Here is a 15,132-nt window from a genome sequence, read left to right on the forward strand (position 1 = left end):
CGTCGCAAGCCTGCAAGTCGCAATTTCCGTCTTGGAGGATTTCAATTGTCGTTTATTGCATCGACTTCTGCATACTGCATCCATTGGTCGTTGCTGGCTTTTTTCCAGACTTGCACCAGTCCATCGTCACCAGTAGATACTAGTAAATCGCCTATCGAGATCAGCTCATGGTAGCTGCAAGAATGCTAGCTCGCACTTACCCATCTGCGAGAAACCGACGCGCCAGACCGCACCGCTGTGAGCAGATAGCTCAGCTGCAAGTCTCGCTTCCTGGTTGACTCTGCCCGGACGTCCCTGTTCCTCGTTTCGTCCGCTACGTGGCCCTCCAGCGAGCCCAGCGCCAATACCTGACTGATTGGGCTTGGCGTATGTCGGTGACTTGAGTCCAGGGCGAACCTCTGTAGCATTTGTAGGCTGCGACGCTGAGGTTTCCGAGATACCTGGCGTGTGCAACTCATACACACGGACAACGCCATCCTTGCTGGCAGTTGCGATCACGTCAAAGCCGCGCATTGAGCCATTTGCCCATGCGACATCTCGTATCAATGCGTCCGATCCTTTGAGCTCGGCAGCCGTGTAGAACTTGCGATCTTTGTCACTGCGGAAGATCTTGATGGTGTCCATGACCGAAACAGCCAAGGATAGACTCTTCCGATCGAGTCCAGCCATTATAGCAGGCCATGCCGGCAGCTTCTCGTGATGCCAGCTTAGACGGAAGCCAGTCTCTTCTGTCCTCTGCGGAGTCTTGCAAAGATAATCTTGCCACAGTATTTGCCATTCTGAGAGATTGTCGTGATCAACTGGTTCACAGACCGTCAGTTGCCCGTCGCGTGAAATGACAGCTAGATAGGTTTCTGTGCCGATATTCTTGAAATCCAGAGACATGTACGGCACTCGTGTCGCCGAAGGTTGCTGATATATTTTCTTGAATCGACGACCAGACAGAGGTGCTTCAAGCACGTCTTCCTGCCATACGCGTAGAAGACCATCCTCGCCAATGCTCCCTATGATCTCGCCTACAAAGGGGCCATTCCATTTGACCTTATGACCGTCAGATGTAAGAATATCGGTTCAATTCCGCGAATTGACTTACATCCGTAACTTCGGCATCATGCGCTTTCCAGACGTCGGTCACCGTCCATCCGTCGTCCTTTCTGTCCCAGACCTTCAATCGATGGTCAGATGACGCGGTGACCATGCGCGTACCGTAGAAGTTGTAGTCGACGGCTAGAACCAGGTCATGATGTCCATGACTGAAGTGATGGAAAGAACTGTCAGTGGCCATATCTTGTCCGGCCAAATACACAAAGATGGTGTTACAGGGTCGCTGTCGAAGACGAGTGATTTTCTGGGCTTGGGTCAAAAAGTCGAGGACGGGTGAGGACGCGTCAGTAGAAGCTAGATGTCACCAGAATGCGACCGGGACAGCGATTTGTATATAGTTAGTTTTATTTACGTGTTGAAGAACGAAGTGAAGTTGACCAAGGAGCCGCGTGTGGAAGTGCGAGATCGCATATATCTTGGCTTCGGACATACGCGGGGTTTAGATTCTGTCGACACAACCATTTGGCCGGCTCTAGATGTATATGTGTGTTGAGATTGTAGCAGGAGGGAAGATGAGTTCGTGTAGTGAGTTCATCGATTGATTTCTGAAAGGATATAAATATACATGAAACAGATAGTAGGTAACGTAGTCACTCGTGATATCAAAATACAACACATCAAAATGGTCTGCAAAAAGATCCTGTAATCGCTTTTTTCCCATTGCATCGCAAAAACTCCCATGAAAGCAGATGTTCGTTGTACTGGCATAACACTCTACCACTCAAGAGGCTCGGTCTTCTCCTCGCCACGGTTGGTCTTGGGTACCGGTGCGGCTTCGACCTTGACAGGACCCTTGCGGTCACGCTTGAGGAAGCCAGAGCCGTCGAGCCAAGGAGTCTCCTCAGTACGTCTGCGCTCGAACTTGACAATCTTGTCGTCCATCTGCATGGTGAGACCAATGTCGTCAAGACCGTTGACGAGACAGTGCTTGCGGAACTCCTCGACGTCAAAGGATGAGAGGACGGTTCCGTCAGCCTTCTTGATCTCCTGGTTCACAAGGTCGACTTCAATCTCTGAACCAGTGCTAGCTTCGTCGAAGATGGTTTTGAGGGCCTTCTCATCGCCGATGCGGATGGGGAGCATGCCGTTCTTGAAGCAGTTGTTGAAGAAGATGTCACCGAAAGAGGGGGCGATAATACACAGGATACCGAAATCGAGGAGGGCCCAAGGGGCGTGCTCTCTGCTGGAGCCACAGCCGAAGTTGGGGCCCTGAACGACAAGGATCTTTGCGTCACGGAAAGGCTTCTGGTTAAGAACGAAGTCAGAGTTCTCGCTCTTGTCCTCGTTGTAGCGCCAGTCGTTGAACAAGGCTGAGCCGAGGCCAGAACGCTTGATGGTCTTCAAGAACTGCTTGGGAATGATGGCGTCAGTATCGACGTTGGAGCGATCGAGGGGAGCGGCGAGACCCTTGAGTTGAGTGAACTTGGGCATGCCGGTGGAGGTGGTGGGGGCACCGCTGGAGACGGTGTTGCCCTGGGAAGTCTCATCGAGGTCCATGATCTCCTCGAGATCAGCGTCGCTCTCGGGTGCAGCGACCTCGGGCTCAGCTGAGACCTCACGAGGGGCCTTGCCAGTCACCTGCTGGTAGCCATCGAGCTTGCGCACATCGGCGAGCTTGCCAACAAGAGCACAAGCAGCAGCCATAGCAGGAGACATCAAGTGAGTACGACCCTGGGCACCTTGTCTGCCCTCGAAGTTACGGTTTGAGGTAGAGGCACAACGCTCCTTGGGAGAGAGAATGTCAGGGTTCATACCAAGACACATGGAGCAACCGGCCTCTCTCCACTCAAATCCAGCATCGATGAAGATTTGGTCGAGACCTTCGGACTCAGCACGCTGCTTGACCAGACCGGATCCGGGAACAACCATGGCGCGCTTGATGTTGGATGCGACCTTCTTGCCCTTGACGATACCAGCGGCAGTACGGAGATCTTCAATACGGGCGTTGGTGCAGGATCCGATGAAGACCTTGTCCAAGACGACCTCCTCCATGGGAGTGCCGGCGGTAAGGCCCATGTACTCAAGGGCTCTGATGCAGGCCTTCTTTCTGTTCTCGTCCTGGAAGTCGTCGGGGCCAGGAACAACACCGTCAATCGGGATGACATCCTGAGGCGAGGTACCCCAAGAGACAGTGGGAGCAATGTCCTTGGCGTCAATGAAGATGTCGTAGTCGAACTTGGCGCCGTCGTCGGTCTTCAAGGAGGACCAGTAAGCAACAGCCTTCTTCCACTCGGGGCTGTCAACCTTGGGAGCAAGGGGCTTGCCCTTGAGATAGTCGAAGGTGATCTGGTCAGGGGCGATCATTCCAGCTCTGGCACCTCCCTCGATTGACATGTTGCAAATGGACATTCTGGCTTCCATGGAGAGGCTGCGAATGGCGGAACCGCAGAACTCAATGACACAGCCGGTACCACCTGCGGTTCCGATCTGACCAATAACGTAAAGGACAATGTCCTTACTGCTGACGCCGGGAGCGAGCTGGCCGTCGACCTGGACACGCATGTTCTTGCTGCGCTGGGTGATGAGGGTCTGGGTGGCGAGCACGTGCTCAACCTCACTCGTACCAATACCGAAGGCGAGCGAGCCAAAAGCACCGTGGGTCGAGGTGTGACTGTCACCACAGACAACGGTGGTGCCAGGGAGGGTGAAGCCCTGCTCGGGGCCAATGATGTGAACAATTCCCTGCCTCTTGTCTCCCATACCAAAGTAGGTAAGGTTGAACTCCTTTACGTTGTCCTCGAGAGTGGTGCATTGTAACCTCGAATCATCCTCCTCGATGAATGTGGCAGCGCTCTTGAAGTTTTTCCTTGATGACGTAGGCACGTTGTGGTCGGTGGTGACAAGAGTGCAGTCGGGTCTGCGGACTTGTCTGCTGGCGTTTCTGAGCCCCTCAAAGGCCTGAGGCGATGTGACTTCGTGAACGAGATGTCTGTCGATGTAGAGCAAGATTGTGCCATCATCTCTCTCGTCGACAATGTGGTCCTGGAAGACCTTGTCGTACAAGGTTCTGGGTCCTTTGACAACACCAGGCATTGTGAATAGCTAGATTTGTTTCTGTGATGGATTGAAGGAGTATACGATATAGCAAAAGGCGTCGGTGATGTGTGACGGACGCGGGGGTATCAAAAATGAAAGAAAGAGGCAATGAAGTGTGAAGACATGTTTCCAACCGCCGCCATCTATACTTGTACTTTGGCAGCTCTCGATGACCGCAGCCTCCGATCTCGACGGCCTTCACTGACAAAATCCTCAATCTGATTGGCTTGATGATCCCCACAGTGGCCGTGCCCCTCGCAGCTCGCTCCCGGTTGCGATGTCGCTGGCTCAGAACCTCCGATCTCGCCCATGACTGTTTCCCCTCTGCTGTTTGTCGTTGTCGTGATGATCATCTGTTTACCATCATACTGATTCAGACAACGTCGGGAGATCTCCAGTTCGCACCTGCCGCATTCGATCGACCCTGCTTATCCATGCTGTGGAGGAGAGTTGACAGTTTAGCCGCCAGCCATCAAGTCTACTCTATCTCGCAGCCTTTCAACAATCATCTGCCTTTGCAAGCCCCACTACGCATTCTGATTACGTACAGTCTTGCACGTTTACCTTATCGAATCAAACTTGCGGATGTCCTTCACCGAAGTCCCCGCCTTAGGGCGTGTTTCCTTTGGTCATGTAAGGGCCTTCGGTGTCTAGTTGTACGCACAAGACGAGTCATCTTGGTTGAGAGTCTATATCAATTCTATATACATTTCATGAAGCAGAACTACAAGTTGTCCTGCGAGAATATGACCAAAGCAAGGCGATGCCTCACAGCGAGGCCGAGAAGGCCTACGAAGGTCTGCATGGCCAAGATCTCGACAGCAAGACGATCTTCTCTCTTGGGCCCTCTCCACACAAGCCATAAATTGAGGATCGTCAGGTTCGTGGTAGATGTGACCGTTCCTTTCTCATCCGTCTCGACTCGCAGTAGCTTCACCACATCCAGCACCTTGAGCACTTCCGCTACCCATTTGTTCAAAGGCTTTTCGGCCGTGAAGGTTGCCTTCGATGGCTCTAAAAGTCCAGTACGGGGATTGAATCGAGGTAGTCTATGGCGAGGGCATGGGACGATGTGGAAGAGTTGAGGTGCCGAGTAGATGAAGTTGAGAACTTGCGGGATGAAGAGAAGTATCAGAGTCTTGCTGAAGTGACCCATGATGCCCACGACGGCAAACACCATGCCGGCAAAGTAGCAGTATGTGTCACCCACGAAAACCTTTGCGGGGAACCAATTATGTTTGAGAAGAGAAAGCGACACTCCAAGGAACGGCAACAAGAGATATACCGAGAAAAGGTGCGAGTCAGTTGCTGGGTGGAGCGTAGGCGTCGAGGGAACCAGATAGAATGCATCATTCAAGAGGATCAACAATGCAATGACGATCGACTGAGCAACCTCGATACCGTTGATACCAGCAAGGATGTTGATACTGTTAGGGCAGAAGATGGAGATGGCTGACATGTACAGGTAGTACAATGAGCCTAGATCGACGAGCTCTCCCAAGTATGGCCTCAGTGGAATTGGAACCACGACTTGAGTGACACCAAAGTCGACAAAGTACAGGCCCAGAATAGGAAGGGATGCGAAAGCCGGAATGAAGAACTTGTGCCTCCATCTGATATCGAAGAAGTCATCGATGATGCCGAGGATGATGACCGTCGCAAGAGTGCCATATGCAAATCCGTATGATGCAAGCTGGTCTGGTCAGAATACTATAGCACAGCTCAAAGTGTTGCACTTACCTTTTCAAGGGGAAACCGGTGCAGGAATCTTCCTGTCTCGACTTCCTGGGCTTCGATCATGATATCCTTGTTGCCGCCCCCGGAAGTCGCTGCTACGATATCGTGCTTGAAAGCGAATGGGAGAAAGGCGATGATACACAGGAGGTATACGAGAGCGCTGACCAGCCCCATCATCTCTGGCCTGCAGACCTCGAGTCAGCATTAATTCTGTTCACTGCAAAGCGAATATTACTGACAGTTCAATGGGTTGTTTCTTGGACATATCCTTTCCTTTCCTCCCTACCCGAATGAATGCATCTCCTGTCCATCTTATGATAGCATATGATGACGAGAATGCCAGACCGCTCAAGGCAAGCGATGCAAACACCGGCGCGCCATCACTGCTCCATGTATTGGAGAGTACGCCAAGGCTGGCTGCAGAGCAAGCCAGTAGGGACCACGCCTCGGTGTTACTGAGTTGTCCAGTCATTGTTGTGTCTGCAACAGAGTCAAATGGTAAGACCCATTGACAGTTTGTAATCTTGAACGACTGTCGGGAGGTTTCGTTGCACAGTGAGCATTTGGAAAAGGTGTCAACTTGCGCATGCTTTGCAGTGCTCCTGAGCTTATGTCCGCTTAGATCCGCGTCTAATCAAATTGATCCGCGTCACTGATCTGTACTCGGCTATCGCTTCTCGAGTGTATTGCGATATGCTCTGATATAATGCCACTGCCTCTGGTTGATCTACAACAGATTGAAACTGACAAGTCTGATGTGACGGTGCTGAGGATCTTTGATCTACCAAGTTGTAGTCGACCTGGTTTGTTGATGTGCTTGGGTCAGACCTGAGATTTATTGGTACAACGCCACTGACCACCACATAGGCGCGAGGCGACATAAGTTGGAGCTGAAATATATGTATGAGGTGGTTATGTATGCTTTTACATCCCGTACCACCAAGTTACCATCCTACGCTTGGTGTATATCTAGATAAGATAAGTAACAGGGTCATACCTACAGCATAACGGAGACTGAAATTCAGGTTGACCATGCACGAAAACCATAATTGTCTCTCTAAAGTCAGGTAAGGGAGTGTTTAGAAGCTTGGAAGACTTCTTATTGACGACCCTGAGAAGCGGTCCCTACTCTTACAGATTGCCATTCCGACCAAAACACCAGATCCCGCTTGCCATGGGCATCTTTGGATCGCCAATCGGGGGGCCAGATACCGACATGTGCCATGCGGACATGATGTACATGCCACGGCTTATTTTGTACAGCGAATGAAGAACCAAATTTGAAGACAGAGACAACAACCCTTTACCAGCCCTGTTTCCTCATCTGGTTGACCATCTTGACGGTACCGCGGAAAGCCTCCTTGAAACGTCTTCGCCAGCGCTCAGAGTGTAGACGCTTCCTCTTGAGACCAGGACGCTCGTGAAAGCGCTGCTTGTTGAAATCTTGACGGACTCTGTTTCTGGCGCAAAGTTGTTCGACCTCGCGGAAAGCGCGACCGACGTCGCCACCGTTCTTGACTTGGACAGTCTTGCCAAGGGTGGGACTGGGGGTGAAATCGAGGCTCTTGACGGGTTTAATCTCGGGCTTGTAGAGGCTGTTTAAGGAGCCTGACGATCTGTTACCAGGTTTGAGACTAGTGAGGAAGTCTTCCATGGAGTCCATAGGCTTGACACGGTTCTTCTCCTGGGCTGAGGGGGTAGCGAATCGAGAGGTGCGTTGTTCAGAAACACCGGGAACGCCTTTTGAGCCATCAAGGGCGCTGTCCATCAGGTCGACCATGGAGGAAGTCTCGTTGCGCTGTTGTGCGGGGGCGTGTGTCGGGGCAGCATCTTCCCCAGCAGTAGCAGAGATGTCATGGGACCGTGTCTCTTTCTCCTCGTGTCTGAGCTGGCGAATAAAGGCGTCGGGCTGGTCTTGACGTAGCAGGCGGGTGGTGGTGAAGGAGCGGATGGCGAAGGGCGAGAGCTGGGTGCGATACATGGGCGATGAGTATAGCGATAGTGGACGACAGCGCGTCAGTGTCCGCACGGCGGCTTGTGACAATTCCATGGTGGGAGGTGTATGACAGAGAATTGATGTCGCTCGTGCTCGTGGTGCTCGTCTTTTCCAACAGCGGCGCCAAGGCTGCGGGAAGACGGCGAGAGTTGCAACTTCGGGGCAGTCGCGCGCGCAGTCTTGAACTTGTCATCTGCAATTCGTTCTTTCCTGTTGCATCCACGACACCACCTGTGCCATGGCTTACAACAACTATCCCCGTATGTCCTCCTACGGCTGTGTCTCTCATCCTGGCCATATGCTAATCGTGCACAGCTCCGGGATCGTATGGCAGGTCGCCGTATGGCTACCCGCCTAACATGGCTCCTCCGCCAGCCATGGGTACACATCTGCCGCATGTCAATCACACTTGGCCAGTCACTGACTCTACCTTCTCAGGTGCTGCACCTGCCATGTCTCCTCCACCAGGCATGAGTCCTGCCGCAAATCCCCTTCCTGGTCGACCTGCCTCAGTTGCTGCTCCCTTCGCTCCGCCGCAAAACCTGCCCGACATCAACTTCAACGCCCCCGTCATCCGTCTTGGTGTCAGCCAGTCCTCCTCCAAGCCTTCCACCTATGGCTACGATTCACGCGCCCCCGATAACGCTTCTGGAAACCGTAGTCGCACTGGTCTCGGCGCCGACCAAAGAATGCCGCGTGAAACCCTTCAACTCGTTCCTCCCACTCTGGAAGAAGTCAGCAGGACCATTTTCATTGGAGGCTTGGTTGACGGTGTTCCCGAGGACGCCCAGCTCGAAGATATCCTGGGTGCCGGCGGTCAAGGTCCTGTCAAATTGCGTCGCTGGACTCGTGTCAACGACGCCGATGGAAAGCCCTGTCGCTTCGGCTTCGCCGAGTATGAAGATGCTGGTGCTTTACAGCTAGCTACGGAAGTTCTCAAAGATATTCAAGTACCTCTGCGGGAAAAAGGCAAGCTTTTGAAAGATGAGGAAGGGAATGTCAAGAAGGCCACACTCATGGTCGTCGTTGACCAAAACTCACTCGAGTACATCGAAAAATGGTCAAAGCCTTCTGCCGAGGAACTACAGTTCCGTTTGGACACCGCAAAGGATGATCTGAACCGTGTCCTGGCTCACCTCTCGTCCCAGGACTCGTTGATTAATGGCCTTGACAAGAACGGAGACGTTGTCATGGAAGATGGCCACAAGCCGGACGGCGCAGAGGTCATCACTATTCCCGTCACTGCTGAAGACGAACTGTCCGACATCCCCGCCGAGATGCGCGAGACAGTCGCCGCCGAGATTGCAGCTTTCAGAGATCGCAGTATTCAGCGCGATCTCGAGCGTCTACGCAAGGAGGAAGAACTAGAGGCCGCCGAACGCAATCGATCCGCACCGAGACCCAGTCGCCTGGCTTCCCCTCCCCTTTCTGCTCCATCAGGCCCCGGAGGTGTCAATGGTGTACCCGTTGGCCCCCGTGATCGCACTGTTGCTGGAGCACCATCAGGCCCCAAGGGATACCGAGGCGCACAAATGCCCAAAGACTACGTGGACGGAGTCAACTTCGTCAACGGAAAGTCTGAAGACGACGATGATCCGGCTTCTGACTCGGAACTTGAGCGACGTCGCGAGGAAAACAAGAGCGCGGAGTTGGAGAAAGTGTACCTGGACCAAGAAAGACGCTGGCTCAATGTGGAAAGAAGACATATTCAGGCACTTGCACGAGCCGATGCAGAAGAGGAAGCCGAGCAAAGCGCTCGCCAGCAGCGCCGTGAGACTTTGGCGCAGAAATACCAAGAATTCGACGATGAGGAGGAATTGCGCAGACCCAGTGAGCTGTTCTACCGCGACCGCAAGGCATGGATCCGCGCGCGCAGAGACTTCAAGCATGCCGAACGCTCTAGAGACGAACAGGATCGCGAGGACGAGAGGAAAGAACGTGCGCGCGAGCAACGCAAGATGGACGGTGCTCGCGGCATGGCTGACGATTTCCTGGCCGAAGCCGGTCAAGAGCTGTCCACCCGCAGTGCCACCACGAAATCACAACCCAAGGTCTTCACACTCAACCTGGGCAGCTTCGGTGGTAACGGCGCGGCCCGCGAAGGATCAGAAGAGCCGGAAGAGCAGCAGAAGCGGGGCGTGGCCAAGCAACAGACCATGGCCGAGATGGAAGGCCTGCTCGACGACGAAGACGACACTACACAAGGCAGTGGAGATCGCAAGAAAGCTCTGCTGCGTGCAGTCGACTTCAAGCCTCTTGCAGCTGGCGAAAAGATGAACGACGACGAACGTCAAGCCGCCACACGCGCACTCGCTGCATCCATCCCTACATCTCTTGCCGATCTCTTCGGCTGGCCCGTCAAATGGGCACACCTACCCGACTCTGTGATCCACGAACAACTGCGTCCGTACGTCCAAAAGAAGATTTTTGAATCTCTGGGTGTGCAGGAAGATATGCTTGTCGAGGTCATTGAGGGTGTCGTGCGCAGACATGGTCGCCCTGAAGAGATTGTGGAGGAGTTGAGCGATACACTCGATGAAGAGGCCGAGGGACTTGCAAGAAAGGTATGGCGTATGGTCGTCTTCTTCTCCGAGTCTGAGGCCAGGGGGTTGGTTGTCAGGGAGTAAAAAGTAACGACCTCTTTGAACTATGTAGTTGTACAAAGTCTATTCCTACCCATCATGCATCGTACGAATCAGTTGCCATCAGGAGAGAGTAGATTAGACCGAGTGACTTGGACAGAAAGGTAGTGTGACTCAGGACAGAGTTGATCTCTCAAGACAGTATCATATGCTCAACTTATGTCTATTAGAACTTGTATGTCATCTTCAGCGTCGAGCTAGATTGACCTTTGATGTTACCCATATCTACAATTGATTGATCGTTACAACATCAAAGTATGCAAGAGAGGAAGCAAACACTTCCTCCCAAACCACCTTCTACAGAACACACACTTCTTAAACCTCCTCAGCACCTCTCGGCAAATCAAACAATCTCCTATAATCCACTTTGATGCCACCCAGCAAACCCATGCCCAACTCTTTAGCTCCAAACATGGATACCGCACCGCCACCCTCACCGTCGAACCAGAAGTCTGAGCAGTTGCGGGCGACACCCTTGGTAAAAGGGTTCTCTCGCCGTTGAGCAAGGACTTCTTGGGCGCGGGAGCCGTGGAGAGCAGTTGCGACGAAGGTGTCGACGCCTAGTAGACGCTTCCACTGCGCAAAGCAAGACTCGGGGCCAGTGTTTGTGCGAGGGACGCCTGTCCTGGGCCCGCCGCCTGAAGAGCCAATGCTACCGCCTTCTTGCGACGTAGAACCCGTGGTGAGTGCAGTGACTAGTGGACCAGCGTGGTTATTGCGCATGGCTTCCCAAGTCGTCATTGCGCGGGCGATTTGAGTGAGTTGGACGAAGAGAAGCATTATTGTCCATGTTAGTTGAACACTGCCCCATCCATTTACGAGGATAGTGAAAGGATCTTTGGACCATTGGGCGCAGAATTCTGGTTTTAGGACTGCGCAGTTGGTGGATGAGGGGTCTGGTGTGGGGAGGAGCGCGAGGTAGGCTAGCGTGAGTTGGACGAGGAAAGCGATGCCGGTGAGGAGGAAAATGATGTAGAGGACAAAGGCTCGGTGGTTGTTGACGCCTACACAGTTGTTCAACCCTGAGATATAGTTAGCTTGGGATTCAATGACTGGTGATCGAAGGATATATTTACAAGGGCAATGATGATCATGTCTTGCCACGCAACGATTGCACCGCCTGCAGTGCTTGCTCCGTAGTGGTTTTCTGATCATGCACATTGTGCAAAAGTGGTGTTCGTCAAAGGCTTTGGCCTCGATGAGCTCTTCGATGGTCGCTTTCTGTTGTCCGCGAGATGCCGAGCGAGGGATATAACCAGGATCCATGAGCATGGCCGTAAAGTAGTAGTATGCACAAAGGCCGAATGCGGCGACGAAGAACAAGTTGAGGAAGAAGTGGCTTGAAAAGGTGGCTGTCGAATTTTAGCAAATGCAGAAAGAAGAAGGGTCGTGACTGCCTTACTGGGAAGAACGTGAGTGATGTATCTGATGCCCACCCACGCTAAGGTTGCTGCAAAAACTCCGGCCAAGAATGGCTGTTCAAAATGTGTTAGCATTGTAACAGTGACCGCTTGAACGAATGATACATACCGTTTTATGCATATGTTTCATGTCATTAGGTGCCCACTTGAGCAACTTCTGCGACGCTAATTGCAAAAGGTATGATGTGATCATAGAAATAGGTAGGCCGAAGTATACCGGCATGATGGACAGAATGTACAACGTGACTCCAATAACGACAAAGGGCCAGCAGAAGAAGAATCTATCCAGGAAGACTTTGGTGTCTTTGACAAAAGCCAAGGGGAAGACACGAGGATTGCCTGACGGATCGAAGCCGCTGTCTGAGAGGGCGCGGTGCCATTGGCGTGTCGAATTCATGTCGCTTGCAGTGACCTCGGGAGTCTTGCCATCGTTGTTTGCGACAAATCGATCGGCACCGTATTCGAGGAGTTTTTGAATGCAGTTGTAGCTGCCCTTGACCAGGGCCCAGTGTAATGCGGTAAAACCCAAATCGTCTCTTGCGTGCACATCGGCCCCCCATTTCAGCAGAACATCCAGACAGGCAGGGAAGCCCTTGTAAGCAGCCCACATGAGACTTGTATGTCCTTGCGAATCGGGAATATCGACGGGTACATCTGCTTGATGTAGTAGAAGAATAAGCTGGAAGACGTTCCCATCCAGAGTGGCCGAATGTAAAAGATTGTATCCTTGGTCGTCGGTCAGGAGAGGGTCAGCGCCTTGTTGGAGAAGGAGATTGACGACATCCAGGTGGCAGCGCTTGGAAGCCCATAGCACGGGGGTTGCCTCTGCGTCGCCGCCTTTTGCGTCCACGTTTGCGCCGGCTTCGAGAAGGTAGTGACACAGAGCGTAGTGTCCATTGATAGCAGCCCACTGTGGTGTCATGTCAGTGCTCGTGGTTCCTGGCGCATGTCGTCCGGGAGTATTACATGCAGGGCTGTGATGCCTTGGGGATCTGCTGATGTGGCCGATGCCTTGCCGCTGTCAAAGAGCTTCTGGATGGATCGTAGTTCGCCCAGTCTGGCCAGGGCCATCAAGTCCTCCTGGATAGGGTGGATGGGTGACTCTGGCATGTCGTCGACTTCGAGGTGTCCGTTGCCGTTACTCGTGGGTGCCCTCGGGGTGGTGATGGTGGCAGGCCGCTCGCGACTCGACGGCGGGGCGCCTTCTTTGGTTGCCATGTCTTGTTGCTAGGAGATTAAGAATTACAGTTGCATATTGAGGCCGAGTCGAGTGTATACGACTGGTCGCGCGTGCTTACGCAGCCTTTAATTCTGGTGTGGCGCGGGGCAATCTATCCATCTACAAACTTGTGGCTGGTGTCGCTCTCCGCGTCCTCCGCTCGGGGGTCCTCTCCGCCTGCATTCCTCTTTCTTGACCTTCGACCTCCCTAGACCATCTATGCCCTTTACTTCTCCATGTCTAGCAGCGATTCCGCCTTTCCCTCAAATGAAACTTAAACCGTGGTTCAAGTTCAAGTTTCCCCAAAGCTCTTGCTCGACCAAGACTCCTTTCATGCACTTCACCGCGTAGTCTTCGTCTTCGATAAGTCGCTTCAACGAGACTGAAGTTAAGCGACCCGTCATATCATCTCTAAGCCATTCGCCGTTGAAGAGAGCGGCTAGCTTGAGCAACCCACGCTTCAGTATCGCTCCAGTATCCGGTGCGATCTGCTTGCGCATCTCCTCGTTGCACTGGTATGCTTCATCTATGATGATTGGCAAGAGGACGTCGACCTTCTCGGCCGCTTCGTGAGCTATCTGCTTTGTCAACGACAAAATTTCTTTCTCTACTGCTTCGAACTTCCGAGCTTCCAGCTTGAGTATGTCCAGTCCACGAGGATGCTTGCTTACGACCTCTTGAACGAACACTTTGTTGAACTCGCGTTTGAGACATTCGCCGAACATCGGGATCGCACGCTGCACGTCGCTGCGGTCGTCCCAAGGATCCGTGAACGTCCCCATCAGCATCGATCGAGCTCTAGAACCAAGTGGCCGCTTGTCATCGACGACAAATGCTAAGACGCGAATGATCTCTTTGCAGCGCAGACTGTATCTGCTCCACTCGGTGATGGGCTCGTACCAACCGTATTGTGCTCCGGTGAAGTCGATGGCGTAGACCTCTCCCGAGTGTAAGCGTACTTGGAGAACCTCGTGAAGGAAGTCTTGGTTCCATTCGTCGCACGCGTAACGAGATTTGCGAGCCGGCTTTTGAACCCTGACTTTGGTTTCCTTGACGTCCATGCAAATGTCTAACGTGAAGCAAAGTCAGTCCCATTTTCACGAGAATAGTCTTTCCAAGATTTACCTTTGAGCAGCCAGTGATTCACCATATACATATGGCTCACCGAATCAGTACAGTATAGCAGATTCAAGGAAGCTTCTGCGTCCTGCTTGTTCTTGAAGATGGCGTCCGGGAACTCGCGGTAGAATCCATTCTCCCTCTTCGTGGACTTGAGGTCGTAGTTGCCTTCCTGGATCAACAGCTCCCCATTGACTTCCTCGGCGCTGACCAAATCGTTGTCGAATGATTCTCTGCGTACGGCATACCATATCTTCTGCAGGAGCCAAGCAGCTCTGAAGAGCGCCTTTCTAGCTTGCAGGTTCTTGCACTCGATGCGATGGGAGGGCCAATGAGCTTTCTGACACTCTCTGGTGCAGTAGCGCACATTGACGTGAGGAGTGCCGTCAGTGTTGGGTGCTTGATGGCAGCCGGCGCAGTAAGCGTTAGCGTCAAGACATCCGCAGTTGGCACATTTGTTCTTGTTGTTGAGTTGATCGTCAGGGGTCTTGACGTCCGAAAGATCGTCGGCCTTGTTGGTGGGTGTTCCAGTGCTGGAGCTATCATCACGTGGATCATCAGACGAGATCTTGAATCCAGCAAGATCTTTGGCGGTGGTAGACACAGTGGTCTGTAGGGATGGTGCTGTGATGGGACTAGAGTCTTTGTCAGAAACAGAGCGATGAAAGACGAAGTAGCGACTTACGCCCGGTCAGGATGAACTGGAGTCTCCTGAGGAGAAGGTGGCTTGGTGACAGCCATGTTTGCAAGTGTTTACGGAAGAAGGGTGGTCGATACAAGCAAAAGAATTTTGAGAGAAACAATCGTCTATGTTGTGATAGAAGCGCGTTGGAGCGCGGTTGAATTGATGACAGAAGT

The 15,132-nt window shown here is 52.7% G+C and overlaps 7 protein-coding genes across 7 annotated transcripts; 1 reads left to right on the top strand and 6 right to left on the bottom strand.

Annotated features, from left to right (window-relative positions):
* Positions 1-41: 41 nt before the first annotated feature.
* On the bottom strand, positions 42-1,285 carry M436DRAFT_74456 (WD40 repeat-like protein; the record flags this gene model as incomplete). Its single annotated transcript, XM_013570231.1, has 3 exons — positions 42-151; positions 201-1,041; positions 1,094-1,285. 3 exons carry the CDS (start codon positions 1,283-1,285, stop codon positions 42-44), a joined length of 1,143 nt encoding a protein of 380 aa, XP_013425685.1.
* A 533-nt stretch (positions 1,286-1,818) lies between these two features.
* On the bottom strand, positions 1,819-4,137 carry M436DRAFT_65523 (3-isopropylmalate dehydratase; the record flags this gene model as incomplete). The annotated part of the gene is made up of 1 exon (XM_013570132.1): positions 1,819-4,137. The coding sequence occupies one exon, from the start codon at positions 4,135-4,137 to the stop codon at positions 1,819-1,821; it is 2,319 nt and encodes a 772-aa protein (XP_013425586.1).
* A 727-nt stretch (positions 4,138-4,864) lies between these two features.
* M436DRAFT_51283 (UDP-GlcNAc-1-phosphate transferase) lies at positions 4,865-6,349 on the bottom strand (the record flags this gene model as incomplete). Its single annotated transcript, XM_013570039.1, has 3 exons — positions 4,865-5,838; positions 5,877-6,061; positions 6,117-6,349. The coding sequence occupies 3 exons, from the start codon at positions 6,347-6,349 to the stop codon at positions 4,865-4,867; spliced, it is 1,392 nt and encodes a 463-aa protein (XP_013425493.1).
* Positions 6,350-7,180: 831 nt separating this feature from the next.
* On the bottom strand, positions 7,181-7,858 carry M436DRAFT_83673 (uncharacterized protein; the record flags this gene model as incomplete). Its single annotated transcript, XM_013570232.1, has 1 exon — positions 7,181-7,858. The coding sequence occupies one exon, from the start codon at positions 7,856-7,858 to the stop codon at positions 7,181-7,183; it is 678 nt and encodes a 225-aa protein (XP_013425686.1).
* Positions 7,859-8,325: 467 nt separating this feature from the next.
* Positions 8,326-10,500, top strand: M436DRAFT_50875 (uncharacterized protein; the record flags this gene model as incomplete). Its single annotated transcript, XM_013569961.1, has 1 exon — positions 8,326-10,500. The coding sequence occupies one exon, from the start codon at positions 8,326-8,328 to the stop codon at positions 10,498-10,500; it is 2,175 nt and encodes a 724-aa protein (XP_013425415.1).
* A 330-nt stretch (positions 10,501-10,830) lies between these two features.
* Positions 10,831-13,154, bottom strand: M436DRAFT_83675 (Palmitoyltransferase akr1, ankyrin repeat-containing protein akr1; the record flags this gene model as incomplete). Its single annotated transcript, XM_013570233.1, has 5 exons — positions 10,831-11,537; positions 11,592-11,867; positions 11,918-11,990; positions 12,046-12,846; positions 12,903-13,154. The coding sequence occupies 5 exons, from the start codon at positions 13,152-13,154 to the stop codon at positions 10,831-10,833; spliced, it is 2,109 nt and encodes a 702-aa protein (XP_013425687.1).
* Positions 13,155-13,418: 264 nt separating this feature from the next.
* On the bottom strand, positions 13,419-15,015 carry M436DRAFT_74462 (uncharacterized protein; the record flags this gene model as incomplete). The annotated part of the gene is made up of 3 exons (XM_013570234.1): positions 13,419-14,224; positions 14,281-14,842; positions 14,977-15,015. The coding sequence occupies 3 exons, from the start codon at positions 15,013-15,015 to the stop codon at positions 13,419-13,421; spliced, it is 1,407 nt and encodes a 468-aa protein (XP_013425688.1).
* Positions 15,016-15,132: the final 117 nt, after the last annotated feature.

Source organism: Aureobasidium namibiae (assembly GCF_000721765.1).
Source record: "Aureobasidium namibiae CBS 147.97 unplaced genomic scaffold scaffold_13, whole genome shotgun sequence".
Lineage (NCBI taxonomy): Eukaryota > Fungi > Ascomycota > Dothideomycetes > Dothideales > Saccotheciaceae > Aureobasidium > Aureobasidium namibiae.